The sequence below is a fragment of the Etheostoma spectabile genome, chromosome 8 (assembly GCF_008692095.1).
Source record: "Etheostoma spectabile isolate EspeVRDwgs_2016 chromosome 8, UIUC_Espe_1.0, whole genome shotgun sequence".
NCBI lineage: Eukaryota > Metazoa > Chordata > Actinopteri > Perciformes > Percidae > Etheostoma > Etheostoma spectabile.
In genome coordinates, this window is record NC_045740.1 from 647,082 (window position 1) to 672,401 (window position 25,320).

Below are 25,320 nucleotides of genomic sequence, written 5' to 3' on the forward strand. Positions count from 1 at the left end.
AGAATTGTGGGTCAAAAATGGTGCCACGAACCGAACCCCGGGTTTGGTTACAGCCCTATCTAAATCTGATCGTCTGACTGCTCATGTTTCTTGCTCAGTAATTAACTCAGAGAATACAATATTGTTCATATTTATAATAACGATGGCCGAAACTACAAAAACAACGCCCAAGTTGTTATTAAAGCAAATGTGATTATCCTTTGATAATGTTTTGTATGACCATCCAAAGGATGAGAATGGACATTGTCTTGGACCCCATGATGGTTCCAGCTGTGATTGCCGCAAGGTTGGTGACTCAACTCCAAAGCCTTAGAAGGGAGATGATGAGTTTTTGATATATTGATCAGTCATTGGGCTATATTGTCCAGATTTCCTATTGACGTGACTTGTTTTTTTGTTGTTCTGCATCAAATTATCTGAAGTGGTCTCTGCAGACCCTGGGTTATTGCTCTTTTGTTTGTGTTCTCTCCCTTTCGATTAAGAATTCAACGTAATGGCCTCTCTCGGAGGAATGGGATAAAACAGGGCCTGTGTCAGGAGAAGGAGAGGGAGAGATGGGGCTTAGTAATGTTTTTTTGCGTGACAGAGGTTCACGTAATAAGATTTTGGTCCATAATTTACTTGGCTTGGGCCAGCTCCAGAAAGGCAGGGGAATTTTATTCTGTTGCAGGAGTTGGGGGATGGGGAAGAATAGAAACTTGCCCCACCAACACAGCAGACACAATACGGTTCACATTTTTCTCCCTTGTACTAAATGTACCATGAATTATCTCGCTTTCCAGTTGAAGGGGAAAACTTTGATTTCATCTCATGTGAAGCAGTGTGACTGCAATGCAGCATTAAGCTCTACAGTATATGCACTCCACAGACCAAATTTGAGTCTACATGAGTCTAATTGCCAGGCCACTCACTCTGACACACTTTTCACTCTGTCTTCAGACATGCTTTTCCTGCACTATACAAGTCTGGATCCAGAACGTAAACAAACCCCATTAGGAACCGGGTGAGTCAGGAGCCCGCCTGTCTCTGCCTCTTTACCTAATTGTGTTTGCAGCACCACGTAGTGCGCTGATCATTCCCACTTGCCTCTGCTGATGACAGCCGGGGCACAGACTCCCCATAAACATAATAAATCACTTCTAAAGATAACGACTCATCTTACACCAATTATTCTTTGTTTCTTTGTTTCTTTTCTTTAATTGTCAAGGCATTCTGCACGGATGGCCAAATGCAACCTGAGCAAGTTTCTAATGTCTATTCAAAACATTATTATCATCATCATAATCATCCCATAAAATTATCAACAAGCCAGATTGTATTCATGGATTTGATTTAAAGGTATCCAGAAAAGGTCACAAGTAAAGTGGGTTTGTCCTGTACTCTGCTGCTCAGTGTGAGGCCACTCTGCTGCTCTCCCATGGGAATGATCTTCAGAGTTAAGGCTCCCGAGCCAAGGAATTTCAGCGAAGCACCAATGGTTTATTTTTGCAGCCCTCTGTGGTGTGTCTCAGCCTAGCCGAACCAGCTCAGTCCAGCCTGGCTTTGTGCAGCTCACGGAGCAGTTCAGGAAGGGCCCGCCACCCCAGATGGTAGTTCACTGCCAGCGAGAGGGTCTGAAGGCCTGGCTACTGGCCTAGAACCACAACCTCTGACAGGCTAAAGCCTCGGGCCGTTCTAAACCAGCACAAAGCACCTTTTCAGGGGCCCTCTTTCCTTTGCTCCCCCACCCTTCTCACTGATCAGCCGGGGTCCAGCTACCTCATGGATCCTGGGAGGGAGTGTATTCACAGCAGAAATGGGCTGAGGTTCAACCTACAGATTAATCTGTTCCCAACTGGGACAGACAGGGAAGACCTGACAGACTTTAAACAGATTATAGACCCTGTATACATAACATAGGCAAATTTAGTGTGCACAGGGGGTTGAATTGCACAGCAGCAATGTATTATTGATCAGCATCCTATTGAATCAGGACCCAGAGTGAGGCTAACTGTAGCAGCTCTAACTCCCTCAGCAACAAAAACTCGTTCCTGGAAAAAGTGAGAAATGGACAAATGTGTCAAGGCTAGAGGAGATGGATGCTAACCTGCAAGTGAACCCAAAATTCACAGTGTGTCTGAGTACAAGCCTGCAGCACACATTGAACTGTTTGCCCCTCTGTGTGCATGTAGGAACTACCTCAACCGCAACACTCTGCCCACACCCTTCATTGTCTCTGAATGGAAAAAAATAACAATCCATAATGTTGCAATACTTTACTATTAGCAGGTGGTGGCAAACCTGAAAAGAGATAGAGAGGCAAAGAGGCAAGAAGCTGTAGAACTAAAAGGCTTTGAGGTAAGTGATTAAATCAGGAGCCATAATTATCCCTTCTTGCCCGGGCAGGACAGAGCTGGCTCTTGTTGTTTCTGTGCAGGCAGGGCAGGTATAGAGGCATGTCACTCACTGCACACTTTTATTTAATGACCTCCTTACTGTACAGACTGAGAAAGAGAGAGAAAAGTTTCCCTTCACTTGCCCCCAAACTTTCAGCGGCGCACAATCACTCAAGCCATTCAAGTCTGAGAGGGGTGAGGGGTGTGTGTTATTGACTAGGAAAAAAAGAGTGAGCTGGGAAAAGTAGGGAGAAGCAAACACAGGCAGAGAAAGAACCAACAACACATTGAAAGCGTATTTGAAATTGACAAATTAAGTAGAGGGGGTGAGGGGAAATGAGCTGTGCTCCACTGAAACAGTGGACCTTCTTGTCAGCTGGAAAGAGTGATGCAGGTGAAAAAGGGGGGGGGGGAGGATCTTGAGGTGATTTATTTCCCTTGTGATTTATATCCCCTGTATGGCATTGTCATGGTGTTCATTTGTCACTTAGATTTTGAAAACCGTCCACCTGACAAAGGTAGGCGCTAATGTTTGCAGCTGAGTTTGCATAAACTTCACCCCTGAACTCTGGTGGGAAATTTTATTCAGTGCATATAACACTGTTTAGACCTAGAAATGTTGGGAGAACATCTCGTTACGGTAAGGAAATTATCCATCTTATTCAGAATGACTGCAAGTTAAATGTTAAACTATGAATGCCTCTTAAGGAAGCTTTTTTGGCCTTTAATCATGCATTTGACAGTTCTCTCCTCTGCTTTCACATTTGGAGACCAAAACAAACCTAACTTCCCTTTTCAATCAATCCTAACCAGCCTTCTTCCACTTCCTGCTCTTCCTCCCCCTGCTCCAGCCCCTCCGGGTATGTGTGTGGACTGCTGGGAGCCGTAGCTCTGACGAACTGCACTCCTGCACAATTTCAATTAAACATTATTTATGGCCACTCCGTTTTTTACAAGCGTTTTTTATTTGGCTGGGCCTATGTTTACTCATGACAGTAACAGTGCTGGAGTGGCTAACTGTCCTGCGTGTACATTGCCATATATCTCCATCCAGCCAGTCTCCTGACAGAGGCCAGTGGAGGCAACAGAGTCTTTACTGTCTACAACGCACTAACAGTCACCTGTCTGTCCTCCTGTCAGTAATATACTTCAGTTCAGTTGAACTTGTGTGAGGGAAGAAGTGCAGTTTGTCTCTAAACTTGCCCTTAGATTTTGTTCTTTTTTCAGACACATTTAACTCCACAGAACATCATACTGTAAACAAACTGCAGAGACTCTCTGCTGTGACTCTGGCTTGGACAAGAGTCCCTGCAAACACAGCTGCCAGCGAAGCAAGAGAGAAGAACAGATAAAACGCCATCAATAAATGACTTTTATCATCAAATAAAGCCCACTGTATGTAAATATAAATGGTGTCATAGAATAAACCACTATCTTTAAGGCATGCATACATGTACTTACTTTACTTTTACCAAAATCCTATTATATGAACCACTGCAATTAAACAATCTATTTAAGGACACTCCCCCAATTTAACATGTCAGAATAATGTGTTCTGTGGCTTCGAGGGAGGAATCTAAAGTCTGAGATATGTACTAAAGTGAGTCACCTGGGTGTCTTGTTTAGGGCTTGTGGAGACTGCAATTTTTAATGTAAAGCCTGTGTTACAAAGTGGGGAGGATTAAAAGACATTGGCGTTTACCAGGCAGAGACGCTTTTGAGTTGCATTGTAGGAAATGTGGGATCCTATGTTTTGGGAGTTTAACCCATATTAGATATCTGCTATATTGACAATAACCACTTTTTCAGTCTGTCTCCATGAAAGCACAAGACAAAATTGCTCTTTAAAGCTCAGTTTTGTGTATAATAAAAACACTGCCTCAGTCAAAAGACCAAATAAATCTTTACTAAATGAGGCATTTTGTTTGTGCAGAGAATAAAAAAATCTTGCCATTGGAAAACCCATGTTTGACACCTTGGCAGGACATCATTAGCATGCGTCAGGGTTTAGGGCTTTTGATGTCACCAGTGACATCATTACGGCAGGACGAGACATGGGGGAATAGGGCTGGCCGATGGGGTGAGTGTTGTGATTGGCATAACTGGGCAGGGAACGTAATGACTAAGCTCATTTATAAAACCCACCCAGAGCTGTAAAACGTTAGCCCAATGTAACAAACCTCACCAATTTAAAGTGCAACATCATTTTGCAACTTAAACATCATGCGTCCATAAATCAATGTTAGTTTGAGTGTGCAATATTTAACCTACTTAAATCTGACTAAACACAATTAAATGGGACACATTATTCCCCTGTCTCCTTGCTTCCACAAACAAAAGCAATCTAAACTCTAAATCTCTGTTAGTTCTTGATGTCTGGCAATGCTACCCTGTTATCTTCCTCTAAACAGTTTAGTTTCAGCTCTTCTTTTTTCCACTGATTACACTCCAAGAGCTGTTACCTCAGACGTTCAGACATAGCAAAGTCAGCATATAAACTAACTGCAAGTGGAATCTGTGAATTACAATTGCTCAGACACAATTGCGCCATCAGTGACTGTTTAGAAGATCCCACGGGGGAACAAACCACACACATTGTCGCTCGCGCATGCACAACTGTCCCGCACACAAACACACACTCCACTTTGTTTATCCTTCCATGCAAAAGCAGACACGGTGCCTTGCAAGCCCTTAATCAAACACAAGTAGACCCCTCCCTCTCATGAGCACTGACCTAGCTCTGAACCATTCATTATCTGCCTCTCAATGCGATGGTCGGTTGAGGAGCGGATCCTTGACAGATGCACACTCTGACTCATTGGTCAATGGAAAAAAGAAAATATCTGCTTGAAATGCAGGAAATAAAATAATAAGATTAAAATGTGGGGTTGGAGGTTGGGTGGGTACAGATGTCTTTTAACCCAGAAATGAGATTTTGGTATCCTCGTAACAGCCTCACGTATTTGTTTGGTGAGGGGAGAGAGTTATATTAAGGATTAAGCTGTGGGTATGGCGGTTGCTTGGCAGCTTTGTTAAACTTTAAGTCACCCACTAACTACGCCCACCAGCCCTGACCCCTCCTCTTCCCTTGGTGTTGGTGGGGTCTTATCTCCAGTTGATGTGAGCTCCCCTGGCTTCACACAAAGCCTCATGTTGACATTCCAGAAGACCGAGCCTTATGCAAACACACCAGGCCCCACCAGATGGCTGGGCGAGGGAGGACAGGACTAGGACCAAGGACGCAGAGTAGGACGAGGAAGGACAGGAAGAAACAGAAGGAACATAAAGAAAATTGCTTTTACCCCAAATGTCATGCTACCCTAGCAATTCATCTTAACAACAGAGTGTAAATTGTAATTTTCCCCTTGCTGGATTAATAATACATTATTATTATTATTATTATTATTATTAATATTATTATTATTATTATTATTATTATAATTATAATTATTTATTATTATTATTATTATTATTATTATTATCTCGGTCAGTCACACTGCGAGATTTATCCTCTGACAAATCTGTCAAACATTTATTGAGCTGATATTCGTCTGCCACATTCAGTTGAATACTCTAGTGAAGAAAAGGTGTCCTCTTTGTGTCCTCCAGCAACAGCCTCGTCTCCAAAAAGTCAGTCAAAGCTAATATTTGAGGGTCACTGGGTTAATCTTAAGGGCATTAGGAGAACCATGGAGTAAAAACCCCTCTAAATGAAAAACTCATTTAGGGCTTTGGCTGACCGTGGTGGGTCCTGTTTATCGGAGAAGGGGAAGAAAGTGTAACTGCTCCATGAGACCTCCAAATACATTCCCATAGCAGTAAATTCTTGACAAAATGAGGAAACCTGTGCATTAAAAACAGTATTAGTTTTTATTTTGGCTTTTGAAAATTATGCAAAACTATGCAATCATTCTGTAATTATACATTTTAAATTTTAATATTAATATATTAGGCAACTGTGCAGCATTTAAAGAGGATTCATGGAATGTGCAACACAGTATAATGACCTCAGGCTCGTTTTAATCTTTAAAATCTAAATTCATGCTATAAATATGCTGTGTTTTGCAGGAGAAAAACACCAAAAGTGAAGGCTTTACTGAGAGTTGTCTATTGTGATGCAGTTTGCCTTTACATTGGCACTTACAGATGACTGAGGTCATCAATTTATTTGTCCCTACGTCATTATCAATATGTAATCAGAACCGATGAGACTCCTAAAAGAGCGAGCTCTGTGAGGGCCCATTGCGTCCCACTACTGATACAGTGTATTTGTCTAACATAAATGCAACGGCAGCTCAGAGGCCACTTTGTCAAGATGGAACAAACCAATTCTCTATATTTGGTTCCCCTGGAGTTCATCCCTCCTCGTTCCCTGTCTGTGTGTGCCGTCAGCCTACATCACAACAGACAGTCGTTCTGATAAAAGTGTGCAATAGCCGGTGCAGATACCCCCCCTCCCCCCTTTAATGAGCATGTACGGTGCTGTGGTTAATCCTGACACTATTTTTTTTTTACAATGCTCCTCCAATCCTCCAGGGCTGTAGCTGCTTTCTCTCCCTTATTCTATGGAAAAAGAGGAATGTTCTCTGACTGACTTCTCCCTCCAGTACCTTTTCAGGTTCCGGAGACATGAGAGGACACGTCTACTGAAGGAAGACTTGGAGACTGGTGTGTGTGTATGTGTGTGTGTGTGTGTGTGTGTGTGTGGGTGGGTGTGTGTGTGTGTGTTTATTCAGAACAAGTTCAAACCAGAAGGGATCAAGAAATATGTTTAAGGACTTCTTTTTTATCTTAATACTCACCTTGCCAAGAACTATTGTTGCTCTCCTCATTTTTGCTGGTTTGTGAGCATTTTCTAAAGCATAGACATTTGACTTCCAGATTATTTGTTACTATCCACTCAACAATTATTTCACAGCATGTTCTAACCTTCAATTTTTCAGTTTCTGTCGGTTTGTCCACCACCTTGGTCCATGCTTAAATATCTCAACAACCATTGGATGGATGGTACAGACATTCATGGTGCCCAGAGCATGAACCCCACTGAGGGGTGACCCCCTGAGCTTTCATCGAGTGCCACCAGCAGGTCAAACTACCTATCTAGGAAAAGACTGCAACAACACTTTGTACAGACTTTCATGGTTCCCTATTAATGCATTCTAAAAAATACTATATATACATGTGAACCCCTGAACTGACTTTTCCTCTAGACATTTATGCTTTTGACTAAGATGTCTTGCCATGAAATTTGACGTCATGCTTGTTCCCCACAGGATGACTTGTTATAGCAACAGCTATGAATGCTGTGATGCTGTACATTGGAGATTTGTTGCACAAATGTCTGTCGTAGCATCCGCCCCTGTTCAAATAAACATGAAATGAAATGAAAAAAAAACACTGGTGATACTTTAAAAAAAAATACTCACTTTGATTTTACTTTCAGCAGAACTTTTCTTTTTGTTCAAAAACCTTTAGGATGAATGACATTCCCATCAACCCCTATATGATGAGTTGTTGATGATATTTTGGATTTACATTTCATGCCACTAAGTGGCCCATCTCACACGGAATTACATGTCACCAATACAACACTAACTAATTCAACAGCTTCCGGTCCAAAGTCCACACACAACACACTCTACTTTGCGCAAAACAAAGAATAAATAAAACATTATTTTATTACAGCAGCCAATATACGTGAGTCAAGTAACACATGGTACCATGCTAAAACATTACACTGTGGTGAACGTGGTGATCATTCCACCTTCTGAGCGTCAGCATGTTAGCATTTTTACTGACGTTAGCGTTTTGATTAAAGCACCACTGCCTAAGCGCAGCCTCACAGAGCTGCTAGCATGACTGTAGACGTGTTAATTCTATACCTCTTGCTACATGAACCTGCAACAGTAATACTTATATTACATACTGATGTGAATTATATCAAAACTACTGTTGCTTCCAAAGCGTTCACTAATGCCATGACCTATCGGCTCTATCTTTGTCTATGTTATGAGAAAATTCTTACTACATGATTGATAAGCAACCACCGTTACTACACACGACCACACCTACGGCTGCCACTACCAATCCCACTCGCTCATAGATTAACTTTAATTTACTTACATCAAATCAGATAAATCAAATACCCATTATGCTGAATTAAATCTGTTCTGATAAGAGAAAAAGGGGAAATCAATCAACTAATCAGAGCACCTATTAGTCTGCCAGGAGGCTAACAAAGACCCTTTGTCTGATCAAAGTCCGTCAGATCGAGACAGAGCCCCAGACAAGGATAAGATCCCTGTACATTAACAAAATTGCTTTGGCCAGTGGAATGAATTCAGCATCTAACTTGATCCCATTTGTTCTGTGTTTTTGCTGAGCTTAGCAGTGTTGCATGAAGTATTGGTACATCAGGACAACTGAAGCAGGTGAGTTTTTATGTAAAATTACGCCTCCTACAACAATAAATAAACCGTTTTGATTCCCAGCTCATCAAATGCGAACGTTGGGTCCTGAAAGAGATGCCTTGTGCATCATTACCGTGAAAGAGCCTAAATTAAATGAGAATGTTTCAAATAAAATTTTAACAGGTAGCATATCTTAGAGGAGAATTAAGGATGATTTCAACACGTAGCTCTGTTGTTTGGAAATTTGGAGTGCTGTTATGGAGCTGGATTTGTTTCTTTATTACATGCGACAAAATAAATGTTTGAGAGAAAAAGTTATCACACTGATAGCAAAAATAAAAGCATTTTACGAGAGAAAAAAAAATATTTGAGCGAAAAAGTTTTCATACCAATCGCAAAAAATAATAACATTTGAGACCAAGAAAAGTTTAAATAGAAATTTGAAATTTTGAAATTTAATTTCTCTCAAAATACTTTTTTAAATTCTCAAATATATATATATATATATATATATATATATATATATATATATATATATACATTTTGCTATCAGTGTGAAAAAGATTTATCTAAAAAAAAGTGTTTCTCTGAAAACGTTTTTCTTCTCGCTCTCCAAACCCAAGTCTTTGCTCTCGATGTAATTTCTTTCTCTCATATCAGGATTTTTCTCTCGCTGTGAAAATAATGTCATGGGCGGGGCCACGTTCCTATTGGCCAGTTGGGTGAGCACCGTCTTGTCTCGGGAGTCCATCTGAATCATTACACCATGTCACCGGTATAGATGCGCTGCCTTAGTTGAGGGCAGAAGCTAGCGTTAGCTAACTAGCAGCCAGCCCACTTCTAAATAAATACCTTTTAAAGCCTGTTGGGTGCTAACTCTACCAGGAGGCTAACACGGTGTAGGCAGCACCAAATAGTTTAGTTTTTCTCTCTACTGACAGCACTCCAAATTTACAAACAACAGATCTACGTGTTGAAATCGACCGAAATACTCCTTTAAATTTGTAAGTGGAGGAGGACAAACTACTCACATTTGACTTCTTTGGCTCACATTACAATGAAAATAAGCTTGGCTGTGACAGAGCTTTGGCATTTACCGACCTGGGGATGAGAACAGTCTGGGATAAACCTTCTGAAGTACAGAAAAGATTGTCATCTATCCACTTACCGAGCCCAGAGTCATCCAGTTTCTCTGAATTAATAGCAGATATGGTGGAAAAAACCCTCTCCATTTAAAGCCTACAAGAAAAATAACTTCTTCTAAAATGCACTGAGCACTTTGTAATGGCAGCTAATCATCCCGGCCCCTATACAGTAAGAAAGATTATTTAGCGCCGAGGAATGTTTCACATTCTTCCAACTTAGAAAAATAAAACAAGCCAGTTATCTCTGCCATTCACACAACAATGTACAACTTCATACTTAACAAGTCAGAGATAAGGACGAGAATATATATTTTTATCTTTTATTTCGCAAATGTGGCATGAACACTTGCAAAAGAACATCTTACAGTTGGTCCAGTAGAAAAAGACAAAAAAAACACTTGAATGATTTAATACTTTGTTTTTCAGCTTTCAATTCTGTCAAGAAAATTTGGAGTCTATACTTTGTCTAAGTGAGGGAGTGGATTGGTCGTATTAGGTATTTCCAAAATCTTTTTCTGTCGTTCATATATAAATATCCAGTAATCAATCTCGTTTCCTAAAGCAAAGCTAAGAAAGAGTAAAATGACGGGATAGAAATTGCATCAACATCTACATAAGAAAGGGATTAGCGGACTATAAAAATGTACAGTTTTTTTTTAAATTTAACTTAATATTCACATTTGTATATAAAACTTACAAAACCTGGATCTTTCAAACAAACTAAAATAGCTTTCTTTTCTGTTACGGCTGAAAGATCCTTTTTAAATTACCATAAATGTAATGGATTATTTATGTATTATCAGCATCATTAATGTAATCATCTCTGCCATTTTGTTTTTGTTCTTTTTTTACAGACTTTTTTGATTCATTTAAAAAAAAAACACAAGTCAATAAATTAACATGCTACCTCAGTCCCTGAAAGCCAATACTCAACTGTGTTACTGTGTATATTAAGGTGTGTCTCCATGTCTATATGTGTGTGTGTGTGTGTGTGTGTGTGTGTGTGTGTGTGTGTGTGTGTGTGTGTGTGTGTGTGTGTGTGTGTGTGTGTGTGTGTGTGTGAGAGAGAGAGAGAGAGAGAAGAGAAATATAGGACACATAACCTGTTAGAATACCTGCCTCAAATTCAAAGTAGGGTGGGGATGGTTGGGGTTATTTCGGAGTCCATACAAAAAAATAATTCATTGTAAATATATAATATATATTTATACATTTTTGAATATATTTACAAATATACCCAGCACTATACATTATACTGTGTATTTTTCACTCTCCAGAATAAGTGGGAAGGTTTATCAAGAGAACTGAAAAAGAAATGCATCAATATTACAAAATAAACGGGAGAGCAGTTTCTATACGTGCTCTCCTTCTATTCCTCTGTTTTGTTAGTTGAAGCTGTGTCTCTCAGTCCTTTTCCTATTCATCATCCTCTTCTAGTCCCATTTTTGTTTTTTAAAGTTCAAATCCGTCCATACATTCCTCCAGGAGCAAATTACAGTCTTGGAATGTCAGCCACTGGAATGGGATCACCAAACAAGTTACGTAGTTGATTGTATAAAAAAAAAAAGAAAAAAAAAGAATAATAATAATAATCCGGGTACAAACATGAGAACCAAACTGAAGAGTCTGTTTGTTTATCTGAAGGGAGAGAAGGAAAAGTCAGAAAAAAACTGCTTCCAGAGTCCTTGTCTTCTTCTTTAAGACCTCATGTAGTGTATGTGTGTGTGTGTGTGTGTGTGTGTGTGTGCGTGGCAGTATGAGTGTGTGACAGCAGCGCTGCCACTAGCCCAGTCCCATCTGGGTCCGTTAGTCCAATGGGAACCAGAGGGGTGAAATGGGGCGGCAGGAGGTTAGGAGGGTTTGGGGCTGTGCTACGTGTGTTTTGTTACGTCGAGGGTTAAGACTGGGGCAGGTCAGGCTGGGGAGGAGAGGCCGGGTGGGGGCTCATGTTTTGACGTTTCCATTGATGTGCTGGTACTTGGGGAGGCAGGGCTCGTCCGGTAAGGGATCGTGGGAAAACACAGAGTCGTCACCGGAGGAGCAGGAGCTGCGAGTGTCGGGGAAGCTGGGGGAATACTGCTCTGCTGGGGCGCACAGGTCCAGATACTCCTGTATTCACAGACACGGGGACGAGGGAAAAGAAGGGTTAGGTGAGATCATTCACACTCAGACACTTGCTCGTATGTCACAAAGGGGAAAGAAGGAGTGAGATGCAAACAAGACCTAAAGCAAACAAGAGAACATAAATGTCGAATGCTGAAACCCAGTCAACAAAACAAGGGAGCTTTCCAGAGGAGGGGGAGAGAGTTGGGGAAGAAGAGTAATACCTTCATTGTAATATTTATCTAAACTATACCAAATCACCCTGGGAGGATTTATGAAACAAAACAAAAAATATCATCTTGAACTGGATAGTGTATGAAAATATTTGCAGGAATAATAGGTTGTAAATTGAATGTTGGACTGCTGGCGGATCCAGCTGAGCTTGAAGATAGCAGGGTCGGCCTAGTTGCGGTTTGGGTCCGCTACAAAATGGTTTAATGTGGTTGGGATGGCAAAAGAGTATAGGTTTAGACCAGAGAACTGTGGCAGGGATGTGTAATTCCAGACTTTACAACAGACTTTGAAACACGCAATATAAAAACACCCCCACACCCACCCCCAGAAAATGGAAACCCCAAGAAGTCCTGTTATTAATTTTGCCTCAGCCCAGTGTTGGGAAGTTGATTTGGGTTTTTTTCCCCCTGCTGCTTGTCTTAAATGGATGTTATTGGGACTGGTTGTAAGGAGGAAGAGTTCTTGAGGTTTTCTAGAAAATGGCTGGCTTCCATTTTCCCAGCTCAACACAAGAAGGCTCACATTACTAAAGACCTCCACATCTGCCAGCGGTTTGGGGCAGAGGGAAAGGAGGAGGGGGGGGGGGGAAAGGCAAAGGAAAAGGCGCTTTATTACATTTCAAAAGTTCAAACTTAAAGTTGGATTTTTTTGGCATAAATTCAGCTCCATGAGCAGACAAGTCTTGACAGCTTTCCATCGGCGGCCTCTTTTCAGGTCGGCACTCGGATATCACGTTAGACAGGAAGGAGGAATGGAAAGAAATGCAGGCCATTGGAGGGAGCGAGGCATGAATGTGATGATTGGGCACCTTGACTGGGCCGTAGCGGCCATGTTGGGCCTGGATCAAATCATCCGGCCATTTTTTCGGTCACTATTTAGGCCTTGTGTCAGCAACGTGGCTGCTAATGCTTCTATAGTTTTCAGCAACATTCAGCTGAAACCTGTGTGCACTGGCACGAGCGTGATTTAGTTTGGACTGAGAAACATGTTACTGTGTGTTGAAATGTATCATATTATTTTATTTTAATGTTATGAAATGCCGGACTCCCATTTGCCAGGAAATGTTAGGGTTTCTGTACAATTTCTGTCCACCCTGAACCCAGCGAACTTTACGGAATGAGAATGTGTGTGAAGAAAAAGCCGAGCCGCGCTCACCTCGTTGGTGTTGAGGGTGAGGATGCGATCCAGATCCTCTACTAGCTGCTTGAAGGTAGGTCTGTGGGATGAGATGGCATGCCAGCAGTCTTTCATCATCATGTACCTGAGAGAGAAAAAAATAGTATGTGTTTACTCTGAGAGAAGAGTGGATTAAGGAAGAGAGAACAGAGTAATTCAGGGAAGTGTTGCAGGCATTATTTACCCTGTCTAAAGTCAAGCTGTGCCACTCCTCATCTTCCTTGTATTCAAGTTTCAAAATGTGCCAGCTGAATGATTTATGCCTCTGGACACAGGTCTCCATGTCGATGATAAATCAAAACAGCACGCGCTCTCTTACACCATCTCCTTTTGAAACTTAATTTGGTCTGCCATCCATAACAGAGACACTTTTGATGGCTTGCTGCTGATCACAAACTTGCCTCACGCGGCCTTTTGCATTTTTTAAATACTATAATGTGTGTGTGTCATGCCCTGCCACTGTGTCTATCTCTGCTTTGTTCACTATCGAGCCTCTCAGCGTGGCACCGTAGCAGAGCTGGGCCATTGTCCGCTGACTTGCAGAGGACTAATTGTGAATGAGGACACTGATAGCAGCCAGTCACAGCTGTGCAAAAGCCCAACAGAGTGGACACAGAGCCCCGGAGTCATGGATCTGATAAAGACTGGGATGGCGTTAAGAGTCGGGTGTAAGAGCTAGTGTGTATTTGGGAGACGTTGTGGTGAAGGTGGATGTAAAAGGAAAAGGAAAAAGAACAAAACTAAGAGTCTTACAGCTCGTTGGTGCAGTTGCCCGGCTTGTCCATGCGATGTCCCTCTTTGAGCAACTTGAAGAGCTCTTCAACAGGGATGCCAGGGTAGGGGGAGCCCCCTAGGGTGAAGATCTCCCACATCAGCACCCCAAATGACCAGCTGGTAAGACAAAAAAAAAAAACACAGATACATATTTTAAATAACAGTAGGCCCAGTGAGTGTCACTTTTTTTTAACCTACAAATAATTGACATAGAGTTGCTTGGATATATATAAATATTTGACCGCAGGGGTGTCAATGCCCTCTTTCTGCCATCCGGTGGCTTGTGGCGCGAACTCGCTCCCAGTGTCACTCTGGTGCTGATCTCAATGATGGCTTTTGTGCCGGTCACAAAGGCTGGCATTGACCAGTCACACCACACCAAAACAAACAGTGGACCACCCACAGCAGACAAAAGAGGATTGGGAGGCCCAGAGACGGCTAGTGACTATTAACTATTAACTACTTCCTCATCCTTACTCGTTAAATATCAGGGATTCCACGTCGCTGCTGATTTCCGTCAAGCTTCGTGTTTATATATGAGAGTGTGGATCCACAGTTTCTCAAATGAATCATTCTTGCACTGACAACATGCTTGGTTCATGTCCACACAAAAGCTGTATTATGACACGCTTCCACACGTTAATCTGTGCGTACGCCACAGGCCATGTTAGTGGTCCAACCAGCCATAAAGGCATGGACATGCAGGTTAAGAAGTTAATCAGCTCCTCCATCTGTTTACACAACCAGCCCTGGGTTTGTTCTCTCCTATATCGCTGCCTTGTATCTCTCCACTTGTTGACACACTCATACCTTTCTGTGCTACTTTGTAAACATCTCTCAGTGCTTGTCAATCCGTTGCTCTGGTGCAGTCCATCTGCAACCAACCTTGACTCACCAAATAAACAAACCAACATGCTTTGGGTCACTTTAACTGACCTGGCGTCCGGCCTTATAGTGCAATTATGTATTCCAGCCAACTGCATAAACTACCAATCAGTATAAAGGGGACTTTGTATTAGAATGGTTCACATTCTGGAGTCACATTCAAATCTCATTACATTCATATCCCAAGCAGTTAGGTTGTACGCTCTCAGTATCGACTGAAAGCAACATGAATACAAATGTCGGAAAACCAATCAATACATGTACATAGTACTTCAGTGGATCTGATCCAAATATGAAGATTCAAGACTCTGAAGCATTGTATAGGAACTAGAGCTAAATGATCAGACCGCCCACAGTTAGCCTCCACCAATGATATAGCTTCCTGAGCTTGAACCGCAACTCTACCTAAGCCAGCCAGAGCGGAGTCCCCTGGGCCCATTTGTCAAAACAGCAAGAGGCGAGTTTCATTGGAATTCATGTATTCATTTAAACTGATGTCATGTATGGATCGCCCTATGCTTCTGGTGATGTTTGAGTGTAAGCCCACTGCCCTGCACCTCCCCAACGCCTCTCTTCATCTTTCTTCTCCCTTCATGTGAAAAAGCCAATTACTAAATGTGAGTGATGAAACATAATTAGCAGTGAGCTGAGAGAAAGGACTACAGTAGCCACTTCATGCCTGCACCCCCACATTTACCCCCCTGTACTCCCCCAGGTAATTGATTGGTGCTGCACCATGGAACATGAAGGGCATAATGTGTATGTACACATTTTATTTACACACACACACACACACAGGAACACACACATACACACACACACACAAACGAACAGTAGAGGGATCCTCTATCCAAGTGCTTAACTGGATAAGCGCTATGTTTAGTGTGCTACTGGTGTATGACTCACTTTCTCACACACACACACACACACACACACATAAAATCTCCTTTCCCTTCCCAGGGGTCAGCATGCAAGGCATTTATCTAATTGCCACATACACTTTCTGCAGGCAGTGTCTGGAGCAGAAACTTCAAACAATGTTGTCAGAACGCATAAGACTCAAACACCAAAAAGAGAGGGACGCTCTTCCTTTGTTCTGTTTTTAGAATGAGTACTCTTGAACTTAAAAAGAGAGAGAGAGAGACAGGAACGGGTCAGCAATTCACATACCAGATGAATGAAAATAAGAATGGTGAAAGGAGGAGGAGGTGGTGGTGGTGGGGGGGGGGATTATTTTGATCACGGAACGGCTCCAAAATGATGAGCCACATGTTCAAAGTGTTGCTGAATGAGAAGAGGAGAGGAAAGAGGGGGATGGCAGGGGGTTGGGGGTGGTGGGTGTAGGAGGATGAGGCCCGCACTGGAGGGCTACAGTATTGTTGCGTTTAGACATGTGTGGAGGCCCAAAAGGAGGGGAGACTTCCGAGCCGAGCCGGAGGAGCGAGGGGTGAGTCGGTGGGGGGGGGAGTTGCTGGTGGGCTTGTTCCAGGGCCCTTTGAAGCCGGTCAGATTAGTAACACGGCATTGGCTACAAGTCTAGCGTGAAATCCTCACTTTTGCCACAGACTGGCCAGTGCTGGCCCCCTATAGTCAGCCACCCCCTACCTAACAATCACCAGCGCTGCACCAAAAACACCTCACCCACTCCCTGAAAAACAACTCTCTGAATCTGACCCCGCAGGCTACAAGCACAAACAGCTTGGCTTCAAATTCAATCATGAAAACAGCAGTGATAGTGTGTTTTACTGTGTGAGAAGGTTCATTTGCATCACTGATGTGTGTATATTGATTTTTTTTTGTGGCATGCAATTGTAGTTGTGGGACACATAAACAGTTTGTCATATACTTACACATCACTCTGGTGTGTGTAGACCCGGTCAAACAGCGCCTCTGGAGCCATCCATTTTACCGGGAGGCGACCCTGGGGACACAAAGAGGTAAGAGGTCAAACAAAATCTACAAGCAACCCATTCCTGGATTTCTTAATTTTTGGCCTGATAAGCATGTTTGAATTCATTCATTGCTGGGAGATATCATTACTCCTGAAAAAGGCCAATACGTGAAAGCAGCCTGGGGAATAGGGCACTAGAGCGACTGTCTGGGAGGAGGATTTCCCAGAGGAACGTTTACATTGTTAAAGCAATAGAGCCGATAAACAGGGTCACAGATGACGGAGAGAGTTTATCTCCTTGTGCCATTAAAACACTGTCTGGGAAGCTAAGCGTATTCTTGCCATTAGCCTGCCACACAGATATTGACCAGCCTTGGTCAATATCTGTGTGGCAGGCTAATGGCAAGAATAATCTCATCAGGCAGTCTGAATTACTAAATTGAGGGAGAACACCTAAATAAGTCCTTATAAAACAGATTTTTCAGCATCCTTAAATATTAATGGGGTCAAGCTTACTACTACCAACATCAGTAATCAGTAACAAATTGTAAGAAACACATAATATCTGTTAAAAAATTGTATTGTAGGTGTTCCATTGTTACATAAAAACTCTTTGTGTGCACCTACAATTCATTTTAAGAGGATAATATACAATAATAAGGCCACTGTAAAATCATAATGAAGAAACAACAGAAAAACAAATGTGTCTCTACAATGATGGCTCTGTCTAGATTAGTTTGACGTAAGTGATGTCATTGTCCTAATCATCATTGCCATCAACTTCATCGCATATTGTTGTTGTTGTTGTCAGCTTGTTCTCAGCATGATTGTGCATGCGATGAAAAGCCATCCATGCATACTAAATGAGGATGTGCAATGCTTCTCTGCGGTGGGAAAGAAAAGACACCACTGGGCCACTATGGAAATGTCAATTATGTTTAAGCCTCTCCCCCTTTCACTTTGTCTCTCTTTCTGGCTAATTGTATAAGTGTCTTTGGAACTAAAGGAACAAGCGACTGAGGGATAAACAAGGCAGAGTTTCCAGAAGCACTACATTCACAGGCTTCCTGGGAACCTGCAGCTTCTGCCAAGACACCAGCCGAGGGAAAGAGTGGAATAGAAAGATGAGGGAAGGGAAGGGAAATAGAGAAAAGAGAGAGACAAATGGATTGATCTCGCACTGCGGCTCTCAACAAAAATTCCACTCCCTCAATGTGTGCCGCGCAGGTGGAGGACTCACATTGGTCGTCTTTTTATAGTAGTCGATGTTATGGACGTCCCTGGCCAGGCCGAAGTCAGCGATCTTCATGAAGTTGCTTTCTGTGACCAGGACGTTCCTGGCTGCCAGGTCTCTGTGTATACACTGGGATGGAGAGAGTGAGAAATGAGAGGGGAGGGGGAAAAGAAGAAGGGAAAAGAGGGGAGGTCAGAGTGGAAAAAGTGAGCGGAAGAGAAGAATAAGACAGTTACCTCATGCAAAAAATAAATCAACTTTCAAACTGTATGTACGTTATGAACTTAATTTGGAATGGTGTTAAGATGATTGTGGTGCATGTAATCATCCAGAAATCTCCTGCACAGAGCTGCATAACATGACGCCCCAATGACTTCACCAACATGAACATGTCTGGATAAGTAAGGAGTCCTCACATACTTTAGCGCATATATGGTCCAAGTCCTTTCTGTGCATCTGCAAGCATGTTCATGTGTGTGTGTGTATGTGCGTGAGAGAGACGGTAAGCTCTGTCACATTCCAACAGTGAGAGAGAGCGTGAGGCTGCGTTTGCCCAACATGGCCGTACCCCCATTGTGAAAACTTCGCAGCTCTTCACCACAGAGGGGCTTTTGTCGTGATATGAAAGACAATGCAGGGATTGGGCAGGGGGGTCAGACAAGTGTTTTTAGGAGACAATATTCCCACAGTGACGCACAAGCAAGCTTTCCTACGTAAAACCTTCCCCGGATACAGCACATCAAATGCTGTGTATTGGCACAGTGATCCGTCAAGGCTGCCAGCAGACTGACGTGAAAACAGGACATTTTGTGTTTGTTTGTGTGTCCTTACCTTCTGTGATGCTAGGTACTCCATGCCCCGTGCCACCTGATAAGTGCAGGAGACCAGATCTTTAAAAGTAAGCTGTTCGTCTGAGACACGGGCGATGTCATAGGAGTACTCCATGCCAGGTGGACGGCGGGCTCGGAGGTACTCCCTGAGGTTGCCTTTGGAGGCGTACTCCACTATCACATAGAGTGGGCCTGCAGCGGAGAGAAAAGAACCACGTTACCTCTTGAACATGGTCATAAATTTTTCCCTTTGAGAGAAAGTGGCACCGAATAAAATTCAGAGAGATTATTTAATGGAATACAGTACAGTAGGAAAGAGGCCCCTTTAGTTTGAAGGTTAAGACTTTACATTTGATGCTGGATTCTGTTCAAAAACACAAGGAAGTCTGTATGAAAAGCAGCTTCTAAATGAGCAGACTGTCAAATGCTGCATACCAGCATTTATGTACATTTCTAAAACTCAAATGTACAGTATTCCACCATTATTTTCTGCAGACAGTGAAAATGTGTGCTTAGGTGTGGAAAAAATATAATTCCTTTTCAATTTCCCCACACTGATTTGATGGTGTAAAAAATGTTCTTAGAGTGCACAGCTTTATCCAATCTTCCCATCCAGTTAAAGTACAACATAACATAAAAATGGCTATTACCTCCACCTTGTCCTACACTACTTGTCTGATGTGGTGTGATGAAACATGCTATGACTTTGTTTGAAGTATGCAGCAATCATTATACATCATACAAAAAGTTAACAAGGCTGATCACTGAAAACTACATCAACAAATTCAATTCCATTCAATTTTATTTATAGTTTCAATTCATAACAAGAGTTATCTCAAGTCATTTTACAGATAGAGTAGGTCTAGACCACACTATAATTTACAAGGACCCAACTATTCTAGTAATTCCCCCAAGAGCAAGCATTTGATTCACAAATGATACACTATTTTAAGTATGCATATTCCTTTCCTAATGTACTTCATGATATGATATGTTATGTCCTGTCCTACTCACCGTCTTGTGTACAGGCTCCCAAAAGATTAATGATGTTCTTATGTTTGCCAATCATCTTCATCATTTCCATCTCTGACACCAGGTCAGACAGGTCTTTCTCAGTGGCGTCATCTAAGAACAGAAGAAGTCAGGGGAAACTCAGCAAAACAAACATACCCCAGTCCCGCCTTCCCTTTAACCCTTTGACTCAGTTGCTGCCCTGTGAGACAACATCTTGTTTTGTAGGTGCTTCTGATTAAGTGCGGTTGACAGACAATGTGGGCTTAAGTTACTGCGGCGAGGGAAGCTCCTCACACAGACTACAGAGTCATCCTTTGAGTGCCAGGGGGAGGGAGGAGGAGGAATTAAAGACGCTCAATCTGGATTCATTATCTGCTGCACAGGCTCCGTTTTCATTGGAGCGATTGAGCCAGTAGAGGTATGCAGACAGTTAGAATGGCATTGCCTGCATTTCTCTGCACCATTCCCTTACCTGGCGTCATTCTAAACAGCAGATTCCCATTGTTGGTCCAATAGCCTGCTGCTTTACCTAATTTAACCACCCCCCACCCTTAACCCCAAACCAACCCAATGCCCCCTACTGCTGCTTTCATTAATCACATGCTAGTGTGACTTGTCTCTTTGTGTGGGTGCTGACTGAGCTCCAGCCAGCTGCTGCTCTGGGGTCAGGTATTTGACTGCCCCTCACCCTTACCTGAACAACCCGCCTCCCCCTTAGCCGTCACTCAGCAACCACCAATAACGAATAATAACGCAAGCCCCAGGCTCCGCCTTGCACCTTTGCTGAACCCTCACTGGAGCATGAATCACCTATAAAACGCACTCAGGTTGCCCACAAGACATAATGAAGCAGTCTATGTCTGATTTAAGTCAGACATTTACCATTACAACCCCACTGTGTTTGTGGCGCAGCAGGAGACTATCACTTACCTTTCAGCATCTTGACAGCGACAGTTACAGCCTCCTTGGGTTTGTCCTTATCGATGCCCAGGGCCTCTGCCATTACAACTTGGCCGAAGCAGCCTTCACCTAAGGGCTTGCCCAGGGTCAACCTGCAGCCACCAGACAGCAGACACAAAAAAGGGAAACAAGAAAAATAGACAGAAAACTATTTAGTTGCTGATACACAAACTGAAACTCATCAACTTGACCTGACAGTAGCATCGATTCGCTCCCTGTGCAGAAATAAACAGGTTAGCGAGAGAGGTAATGAAACTAGGCACCATGCCAGTTTCTCTACCTCACCCTTTGAATTTTCTTTTACTAGATCACTCTCTCTGTTTCTATCAGACTGTGTCTGTGTGAGTGCTTTATTGGCGTGGTGACTGAAGCCCGTGCCAGGGCAGTAGGTAGGAAGGCAGACATGGCAACGATAATCACCTGATAAAGCCGGGGAGAGGCACTCATTTCTAAACTGTTTACCCTGCCTTGGCATGTTCCAATATACACTCTTTACAAGTCATTACACAGGGATTAGCTTAGCTCTGACACATTATCCTGTGACGGATGGAATGCTAGTGGGCCTGACTACAATACCAGATGGAAATGTAAGTACTTTTCAGCTGTAAGCCATGTCATCATCGCTGGTGTTTTAAACTTTGTGTCCAAATTATATTACACTGATTCATATAGTGAGGAGACATACAGACACACGCTCTTTCACAACTATCCATCAGAGCCTCTGCCTCTATCTGACCCCTGAACGAGCTGTGTATCTTGGTGCTTTTTTATTTGATTGACAGTTGTAGCCCCACCGCTAAGGCCCAGTATCCATCCTGGCTATGTAAACACTAACACTGCATGCCGCAAAGCCTAGAGCCCGAGGCCAGCGCCCTGCCGTAGTAACACAATCCCCTATCTGTCCACACACTCACCATGCTCAATGGCAACCATTCTGTCCATCCAGCCGCACATAATCAATGTTATTTTTCCTCCACGCAAACCGCAAACGTTAGCATTCCTCAGCTTTCTGCAAACCCAACATGATCCCTCAGGCGCTGGGATGACAGGCGGGGAATAAAGACCCAAACAGAGAGGCACACAGAGATTTCTTCAGCCTAGACAAAACATCCCATTTAGTGGGGTCATCAATTAAAATCTACTTTTTAAATCAACTTTTCCCCAGAATGTGATTCTGCACACACACAAGAGAGTCTAGGTGTACATCAGAAATGTTTTTTTCACTAATGTGATAGTAGAATTTATGATCAAGCAACTTTTTTTTTACAGCTTTTTTTTAACCATTTCAACAGAAGACAAGCCTTTGTGTCCATGGTTTGGGATTTTCTCACTTTTCTTTCAAAACCAAAGGCCTCAAGTAGGTATTAAACTATCCTTTGCTGTCCTATTACATCCACCCGAACAGCTTATCACCGGTCGCAGCAACTGTGTGACAAATCCAAACATCAGCGGTGCTAATTCCTCTGGTATGATACCGAGCAAACGCTCTAGCCAAGACATGCAGATAAAAGCTGCGAGTGCTAACCAGTAATTAGCACCGCTTCATTCCTTACCATCAGAAGCATGTGTGTGAGTGAGAGTGTGACGCAACAGCAGATGTAACGAAGAGCCATGGGGCAGGGCGCCAAGTTTAGGTCATTTCACTACAGCACCAACAGATGAATCAGTAGCCAACCTATTTATCTCAGGCACCACAACCCCTCTTCAGCAGATAGTCATTATTGTTAATGGCACTCTTTACCTAGAACAATAGTTATCTGGTCGATTACCAGCCCAGTTCCAATCACACAGATGCTCATCATGTAGGTGTTATTGCCTACTGTAATCAATCCTGTTAGCCATAGATAGTTGTCTTTGCATTGAGGACAATCATAAAAGGGTGTAGCGCTGAAAATGATCATGCATACTGTCAAACAGGTACCATATACAGGCCTTGAATTATGAGTGTTATCATGAATACCCCTTTCAGATAAAAGTGGCACTGCAAAGCAGATCTGCATTTTAAAGGTTTTTTAATGCTTTATGCAGCAGCTGAATCTGATTTACATAACTATGTATTTTGCATTATGTAAAAAAGTATACACTGCACTTACAACTAGGTCATAATTACTGTTTCACTGTGTCAATGCCAAACTACAATTTTAATAAAAAAACAGCAGAGTCCCAAATTAGAATTTTCTTTGAAAAACAATCTGCCATATAGTTTCACTTGTTTATTATGCAAAATAACAAGTGATCAGGTGCATGAGAAACAGAAAGCCTTGCCTGTCTCGGGAAAACTCCCAGCGTGGATCCTGGGGAAGGTCGTACTCAGGGATCGGATCATCGTGCGCAGAGCTCCGCCGTGTTGTGATGCGTACCAGCGGCGTACTCGAATTCATGGAAGAGCTTGAGTCCGCCGACACCTACAGGAGAAGAAAGATTGGCTGATCACCGGAGTCTTGGTTCATTGATCAGGTAAAGCTCTAAGGCATCACTAGAGGAGTCGGAGTAAATGTGCATATGTGTAATTGACTGTGGTTAATATGAATATATTCTTAATTTCCACTGTTATTGTTTTAACATTACAGTAGAGTCTGTCTCAGGCACAGATATTACATTTCAATGATCATTAAGAAGTGAGCAACAAGAGTAATTTTGATGGATGTGTGTAGATCATTCAGCCTCTCCACTGTCCCCGGGGCTCATCTCTCCTCGCTGCACCTTAACCTTACCTTGACACAGGAATCGGTCTCTCCGCAGAGTGTAATCCAACACTTTTTGTACCTTTTGGTTTCCCTTGAGGGAAAAGCATGGCTCACACAGAGGAAAAAAAAATCTGGCTGTAGTTTCAGGCAGCAGTGCTAACTTGCACAGAAATGCTGGCCTTCTTAATGAGGCTGTAGGTAGATTGTTTAAAATACCACAACATTATATAGTATTAAGTGTGGAGTTGTCGTCATTATTAATTCATTATTATTTAATCAAGTATTTAAAAAAGTGTATAATCCTTGTAACTTTTATATTTTTCAGCATCAGCCTCCTATACCTATTTATGTAAACTTGGTTGTCTGACATTGTATTTTTGCAGTGTGTGTTTTTCTCCTCTAGGGGTGTTAAATGCCTTTAGAACTCTTTATCTACTTTCTGTTACCTGGCGGCGCAGAGGGATCTGCTTGCTCAGTTTGTGGACCGCCGGCTGGCCCCCAAAGTCAGGTTTCTTTGCGGTGTTCCTCATGCGGCACACCACCACGATGCCCACCATGCAGGCGATGAGGAAGACGCCCACGCAGTATATCGCAATCTCCACATAGTCTGGGGAAATGGGCCCTGGGGATTTCTCGAGGGCTGAGGAAAATAAAGGGTGAGTGGAGACAGAGGTCAGGGGAAGAAAGTTATAGTAAGACTCTCACTGATCACTCTATTACACACACACACACACACACAAACACACATAAGTTTGGGTGACACACAGGCACATTCTCCATTTGAGTAGACACACATGGACATCAGACAGGCAAACACAGAGACAGATGCACTGGAGATGACTCGTGTAAATGCAATCACCATTGGCTAGCAAACTAAACTTTATAATTTTGTAGTTTCTTTCTCTCGCTCGTTTAACCGACGCAGGGCTCGACAGTCTCAATAGGTTTTAAATCTTGACTCAGTCAGAACAAACAGGCCTGCATATGTCTGCATTCTATGCTAATGTTGGAGACACGCGAGCACAAACACACACCCACAGACAACGGAACAATACGCGCTTGACTTCAGATCGCAAACAAGGGAGAGCGGTGTCCTTCGTGGCTGTATATGGCCTGAACTTCCTGTCGAGGAAATTGGCTTGAGTTTGTGTGTGTCGGTGTGTGTGCTATTGAAATGGACTGTTCCATAATGCATAACCCTCCAGACCACAAACAAGGCTCAGCCAGCTGGAGGTGAAGCTACATGTAGGAACCTTTCTCCTGTCTACAGTGTATCTGCAGGTCCAAAAACCACAGCGCACACACAGAGAAGCCACAGCCTTGAAGGCGCCATCAGTGCAGATAGAGCACATCCAGGGCCAATAACGATTACATATTACTCCCAGAGGATATGGCTCGCCGTTGATCGTTGCGCTGCATTGTTTACATACAAAACAAAACTATCGTCTGCTGGCGACATTGGTTGTCTTCGCCGGCCGCAGACAGTCAACTACTCTCATCATCGATCTCATTTAATGCCCACCATACTTCGGGCTGGAACTTGAGCAGAAACATTAGTCTGTTTAGCCTGGAGTGAACTTTGCCAGTTTTATATATTCGATC

The 25,320-nt window shown here is 42.8% G+C and overlaps 1 protein-coding gene across 6 annotated transcripts in view; it reads right to left on the minus strand.

Moving 5' to 3' along the window:
* Window positions 1-11,672: 11,672 nt before the first annotated feature.
* fgfr2 (fibroblast growth factor receptor 2) overlaps window positions 11,673-25,320 on the minus strand; it is a 37,446-nt gene continuing 23,798 nt past the window's right edge. For 4 of the 6 annotated variants that reach the window (XM_032523400.1, XM_032523403.1, XM_032523401.1 and 1 more), the window contains 10 exons: window positions 24,159-24,358; window positions 23,297-23,436; window positions 21,002-21,123; window positions 20,072-20,182; window positions 19,059-19,249; window positions 18,234-18,356; window positions 16,953-17,023; window positions 14,197-14,334; window positions 13,423-13,528; window positions 11,673-12,039 (listed from right to left, as the gene is read on the minus strand). In XM_032523400.1, coding sequence (XP_032379291.1) covers window positions 11,875-12,039; window positions 13,423-13,528; window positions 14,197-14,334; window positions 16,953-17,023; window positions 18,234-18,356; window positions 19,059-19,249; window positions 20,072-20,182; window positions 21,002-21,123; window positions 23,297-23,436; window positions 24,159-24,358 — 1,367 coding nt within the window. In that variant the 3' untranslated portion in view covers window positions 11,673-11,874. The remainder of the gene's footprint in view (window positions 12,040-13,422; window positions 13,529-14,196; window positions 14,335-16,952; window positions 17,024-18,233; window positions 18,357-19,058; window positions 19,250-20,071; window positions 20,183-21,001; window positions 21,124-23,296; window positions 23,437-24,158; window positions 24,359-25,320) is intronic. The other 2 variants (XM_032523404.1, XM_032523399.1) reach the window with 2 other exon arrangements.